The sequence below is a fragment of the Rhincodon typus genome, chromosome 11, assembly GCF_021869965.1.
Source record: "Rhincodon typus isolate 14 chromosome 11, sRhiTyp1.1, whole genome shotgun sequence".
NCBI lineage: Eukaryota > Metazoa > Chordata > Chondrichthyes > Orectolobiformes > Rhincodontidae > Rhincodon > Rhincodon typus.
The window spans coordinates 23,244,232-23,250,615 of record NC_063342.1 but is presented as its reverse complement, the minus strand read 5'-3'; the positions used below and the strand labels follow the sequence as shown (position 1 = coordinate 23,250,615).

At 36.2% G+C, this 6,384-nt stretch overlaps 1 protein-coding gene across 1 annotated transcript in view; it reads left to right on the top strand.

The window, feature by feature from the left end:
* Positions 1–1,089: 1,089 nt before the first annotated feature.
* The window catches only part of LOC109911908 (SLAM family member 6-like), a 15,217-nt gene continuing 9,922 nt past the window's right edge, over positions 1,090–6,384 (top strand). Inside the window, exons 1-3 of the mRNA XM_020511282.2 lie at positions 1,090–1,145; positions 1,816–2,148; positions 2,242–2,325. Coding sequence (XP_020366871.1) covers positions 1,091–1,145; positions 1,816–2,148; positions 2,242–2,325 — 472 coding nt within the window. The 5' untranslated portion in view covers position 1,090. The remainder of the gene's footprint in view (positions 1,146–1,815; positions 2,149–2,241; positions 2,326–6,384) is intronic.

Sequence of the window (6,384 nt, the reverse complement as noted above, 5' to 3'; positions counted from 1 at the left end):
TTGGACTGATTTGGAATTAGATCATCTGTCTTGCTGTTGCTGAGTCAAAATCCTTTCCTCACAACACTATGGATATTCCACACTACAGCAGGTCAAGAAAATAGCTCATCACCACCATCTTAAGAGCAATTAGGAATGGACAATAATGCTGTCCCAGCCAGTAAAGCCCTCATCCAACTAAATTTAAAAGAAATGCAAATTGAGATTTTAGACAGGTGTGTGCTTAACTTGACCTTTTACATATTTTAATTAATTGCTTAGCACACAATTGTATTGTGACAGTGTACAGCTTGGAATAAAATTACAACATGAATAACATACAATTAAATACAGAAAGTACAACCATAATAAAGGGATAATCTAAAGTATGGACAGCTATGTTAAGTATTTCAGCCTTGTTTCATCTCTGTTTTGTAATCTTCATAAAGAGGTTTTGGGACCTAGGCTTGAGAATCTTTAATATTTATGCAATTCTAGTTCAATATTAGGTCAATTGGGTGAGATTAAAATTCAACATAAATCAAACATTCTAGTACATTTGACACTTTCTGTTGCATTAAATAGCTGTGTACTCCCAATAACAAAGTGATTGTGCTGGATAAGTTTGGTTCATATAATTCCAATGTGCTTCTCTCAATCAAATCTCAACACGGTCAGCATTCATTTTCGCAATTTTTACAAGTATAGCCCTGGTCTAACTTCGAATCTGAACACATTCAAGTTAACATGCATTTGTTCCACAATAAAGATTTTTACTAAGTGAGAAACACATACGCTTTCAACTTCCGGCATTATTCGCCAATGCACTGGCTTCGCCCGATAAGGCATGATACTGCAGGTTCTAGTCCAAATCAAACATTACATAGACAAGATTAACTATGTAATTTCAGAACATGTGCTTATTGTAAAATACATAATGATTACTTATGCTTGTAGGGGAGTACGAATGGCAAGAAACTCATTCAATATGTTAATGTGTGGGCGAGATAGCTTTCATTGACATAAAGTTTGTCTAACCACATGAGCACACGTCAACCTTGCTTAAATCACCAGCTATTCTGTTTCGGAGCACCACTGTGTTCACGTCAGTATGATTTGTACATTTAAAGTGGTAATGTTCGAGATATACATCATGTTATTCACAAGTAAGTAACCATTTTGTTTCTCAAAAAGTGAATTATTTTCCACAGAGCAATGAGGATACTTAATAGAATTATTCAAAACTATGAATGGTTTTGATAAAGTGAATAAAAATAAATTGTTTCTTCTGGAAAGGGCATCAGTGATCGGAAAATACTGACTTGAGGTGAGTGGCAAAAAGTACGGCGAGGAGCTAGGGAGAAATTCTTTTAAACAACAAGTTGTAAGGATCTAGAATTCATTGTCTGAAAGGGTCTGTAAGGAAAGCAGATTCAATGGTAATTTTTAAAACAAAAATGTTGAATATATACTTGAAAATGAAACATATTCAGGGCTATAGGGAAAAACGCAGAGGAGAGAGATGAATTAGTTAGCCCTTTCAAAGAGCAGGCCTATTCAGTACCATTTGTTTTCGTGACTTTCAATGACTGGCATTGCACTATCAGATTTTTTTTTACCAAGTTTCAACCCACTGTATGATATAAATGATCTGTTGTACTTTCTGATTGAGACATGGCATAACACAGTTGGATTGTATCACTTCATTTATTGTTGCTATAATCTATTGTGACTGAACAAGCATCTTAACTTTTTAACCCAATGATTATTTAACGTAATATAGATCATTTCTGAATTGAAATAGTTAGTATCATTGTATTTTCTTTTTTTTAACAGATCAGATATTGGCTCTGTCGCAACAAACTGAATTCCTCAATGCCACTATTGGAGAAAATGTGTTATTTTCTACAAACTTAACAATCACTATGGTACAATCTATACAGTGGAAGTACAATTGTGAGGGAAATCAAATCAATATCGCAATGTCTACCTTTCCGGAACAAAACTTCACTGACGTCTTTCAAAGTTACAGCAATCGAGCAAAAGTTTTTAGTAATGGCTCATTTTTATTGTCAAATGTTCAACCAAATGATACAGGATGTTATACAATGATACTGGTAAATACTGCAGGCAAAGAGGTGACAATAAAGAAAATATTGTCAGTCTTTGGTAAGTTGTCCAAGTGTTTGAAAATAAATCAAAATGGAAGCCTTTTGTTTCTCTTGACTATTCCTCATAACAGAATTCTCTATCCTATTTTAGAAGCAGAACAAAAGGAACTGCATAAGATTAAAAATAGAGCAAATACTTCAGAAAGTATTGACAACACAACCTGGAATGTCCATGGTAAGTTTGTAGAACTGATTACCTAATTTGACTGATAAGGCCCATACTTTGAATGATTCTGAGCCTAGTTAACTAGAATGATATAAAGGATTAAAGTTTTGTGCAATGAGGACAGACTGTACAAACTTGGCTTGTCTTCCAATTTAAAAATTTTAATGTTGTAGTTGAAATGTTTAAAATGATAAATAGGATCTGATAGAGTATATGCAGAGAAGCTAATTCCTCTGTTGAGGAAAGAAATAACATAAGAGACACAATCTTAAAATTAAAGCTAGGTCATCTAGAAGTAAAATCAGCAAGTTTTTTGCAAAAATGAGGAGTGGAAATCTTAATTTTCTTCCCAAAGGCTATGGAGACTGGTCCAATTGCAGTATTGCAATCATTAGATTTTTATTAGTTAACATTACCAAGAGATAGTAATCAAAGTATATTGTGCTATAAATTGTGCTGAAGTTCAGATTAACCATAATCTGATTGAACAGTGAAATAGGACTAAGGGGCAGAATAGTATGCACCTATTTCTATGCTCCAATATAAGTTCATTGACTCATGTCTAAAAATTGTAAAGTATGCTTCATTGTTTCCTTGACACTATTATGCTAGCAGTGAGATAAACTGTACACCCATTTTAATGGCGAACCAGATACAAATTACAAAGGTTCAGTAGTATGAATTCTCGTAACAGTTGAACTGAACATTCTAGCAGAGTGAGAAAATGAATTGCAGAAAGAAAATCTGCATAATAAATTGATGCAATACAATATCTGTGACAAGATCGCTCCTTGTCAGATGAGTGGATTTGAAAGTTATCAATATAATCCCATTGATCATGAAAGAGAATTTTAACGTATAATGGGTATATTTCTATGCAGTATCCAGGGCAAACTATAAATAGAGTTCTCTTTAGGACAACACAGTCTACCTGTGATAGCACCATAAGATGTTGAAGATAAATTAAGACTATTTACATCACTGAAGCCTTTCCTTAATGTGTACTGGGCCTCTAATTTCAATGCCTTTACAGTTATGGCCCTCGGATTAGTCCAAGCAATTGCATAACAAGATAAAACACATTTTGAGTTTATTAATTATACTAGAAAACATGAGATCTTCAAAGGGGATATGATGCAGGTTGAAGGTCTCTGCTAGTTTAGAAGAAATAAACAGGAGGAAATGTCATATTTCAAGTGATGATAGTCCTATACACTATCAATGTCATAGTAGAGAATTTCCAAGGGCTGTGTACTGCTAATGAAAGATAGTGTACAATTGGAGAATGCTGAAGTCTACATCTAAATGGAGCGCATAACATCAACTTCTAAGCTGCAATGATTTCTTAAATATATTTAACTGCTCGGCTGTTTTATTTTTCTCTCTTGGCTTGTGGCAGGTTAATTACGTTATGTTGGTTATAACGAGGATCTTAAAGTTTTACATATCATCTTTACAATGAATTCAGTATGGGGGAAAAGATGGATGATGAGGGAGGATCTAGGGACCGTTGTTTAAACATAAGGGGTCACCCATTTATGTCAGAAACGAGGAAAGAAAATTTGCTTAGGTGATTGTGAGTCTTCGGAATTCTCTTCCACAAAATGCAGTGGATGTAGGATCTTTAAATGCTTTTCAGGCAGAGATTGACCGATGAAAGATTATCAAGGATGGGCAGGGATGGCAGAGCAGGCTCGAAGGGCTGAGAAGCCAACTCTTGTTCCTTCTTTGTTAGTTAGGATCTCTGCTTGGTGGATAGGTTTAGTTTTAGCTTATGCTGAGTTAATATGAGGTTTTTGCTATCTATCCTGGTACTGAGACAAGAGACAAAAGCTTGGTTTCTCCAGAGAGGAGCATGTGAACAAAGCAGCTGTATTTGCTGATCTCAGTGACTGATACATAGGTTGGATATGAAAGTGGAAAAATGGAGAACCTGAGCCTTTCTCAAGTCCACTTGCTTCTTGGCTAGAGACAAAAACAAACTGCAGATGCTGGAATCCAAGGTAGACAAACGGGAGGCTGGAAGAACACAGCAAGACAGGCAGCATCTGGAGGAAAGGAGCAGTCAACATTTCAGGTATTACCCCAGTCCTGAAGAAGCTGCCTGGTTTGCTGTGTTCTTCCAACCTCCTGTTTGTCCACTTATTTCTTAATGGTCAAAACTGCTGATGAGCTTGCTTGCTGGTTTATGTGGAGACACTGGGATTGCTCCCCTTGAAAGAGAAGCTCAAGGGAAGATTTGTTAGAAGTGTTCAAAATTATGGGCTGTTTTAATGGACTAAATAAGGAGAAACTGGTCCAACTGCCAGCAAACTTGGTAACCAAACGCCACCATTTTGAGACAATTGGTAAAAAAATCCAGAGAGAGAAGACTAAGAGAATTGATTTATTTTTACATTGAATTGTTGGGGTCTGGAATGTATTGGCTGAAAGGATATTGGAAGCAGATTAAGTACTGATTTTCAAAAGAGAATTAGCTATATAATTAAAGAATAAAGCATTGTGTGTGGGTGGTGTATAACGGGAGAAGAGGGGATTGGGGGATTAATTGGATACCTAGAAGAGCCAGTCATGGTACAATGGGCTGAATAGTCTCCTTCCATGCTGTGTAATTCTATGAAATTTTGAATGATATTCTGCTAGATTGTCAACATTTGCTTTCACTTTTAAATATACATCTTCTTGGCCAAAACTGCTTTCTTATTCCAAACGGTTGCATGTTATTAGGGCTGAGACTATTTCCTCACTTTAGCACATCAATGCATGGTTGCCTTAAACACTGAGCCCAACAGCATTAGATCAACAACCAGGATGCGGCAATGGTGTAGAAAACAAAAAAAGATAAACACTGCATTAAATAATTACAAATGAAATCAGAAAAATGCCAAATCGGCGCATTAGATTGATCAGAATTTCAAAGACAAAGATAGGTTAAGAGTTTGAGTGCTATCGCAAAAAATGTGCAAAATAACAGTAGTGTTTGATTAATGATCTATTCCGCTAAAACCCAGAATCAAACCAGTAACTATTTCTGTTCAGTCAGTTCAGTTTGCTGGATGGCTGGTCTACAATGCAAAAGATGTCAACAGCATGGGCTCAGTTCCTACACTGGCTGAGGTTACCATGTGAAGGACAATCCTTTTCAACCTCTCCCCTTACTTGAGGTGTAGTGATCCTCAGATTAAACTACCACAAGTCATCTTTCTCTGACGAGAGAGGAGTCCTATGGTCTGGTAGACTTTACCCTTATTTGTATGTTTATAAATAATCACTTGAAAGTTGGAGGAGAAGGATTTACATTTTTAAGTGTCATTACTGTAATGTTGATCTTGTACATTCTGATAATAGCATTTTTGGGCAATATAAAGGGTCCTTCTAACTGGAGATAATTATTGCTGACTATCCCATAACAATTACTGGATTGCTAATTTATCTCATTTTATCTTAAAAATGCTTAACATCCCCAAAGAGAAGGCCAGTTATAAGTACTTGCAGTTAGGAATATAGGAATAGGAGTCAGCTGTCAGCCCCTTTAGCCTCATGCATTATTCGGTTGGATCATGGCTGACCTGTGTGTCACCTTCATTTACCTGTTTAAATTTAAATATGTTCAATAAATTACGGGTGGCTGACACTAAATATAATCCCTTAAGAAAAAATACTTGTTCACCCAATCATTTTCAATTTGTGAGTTAACTTTAATTTTTAAACATTTTTTAGTGGGTGGAAAATTGTGCAGAAATGATTCAGGCTCATTCATGTTTATGTACAAAAAACACATACTGCATATATTATCATGACATGATGATCATGCACTAGATTCCTGAAGCAACTGACATTTTTCTGTGATAGTAGGAACTGCAGATGCTGGAGAATCTGAGATAACAAGGTGTAGAGCTGGATGAACACAGCAGGCCAAGCAGCAGAGGAGCAGAAAGGCTGACATTTCGGCCTAGACCCTTCTTCAGAAATGGGCCCGAAACATCAGCCTTCCTGCTCCTCTGATGCTGCTTGGCCTGCTGTGGTCATCCAGCTCTACACCTTGTTATCTCAGATTCTCCAGCATCT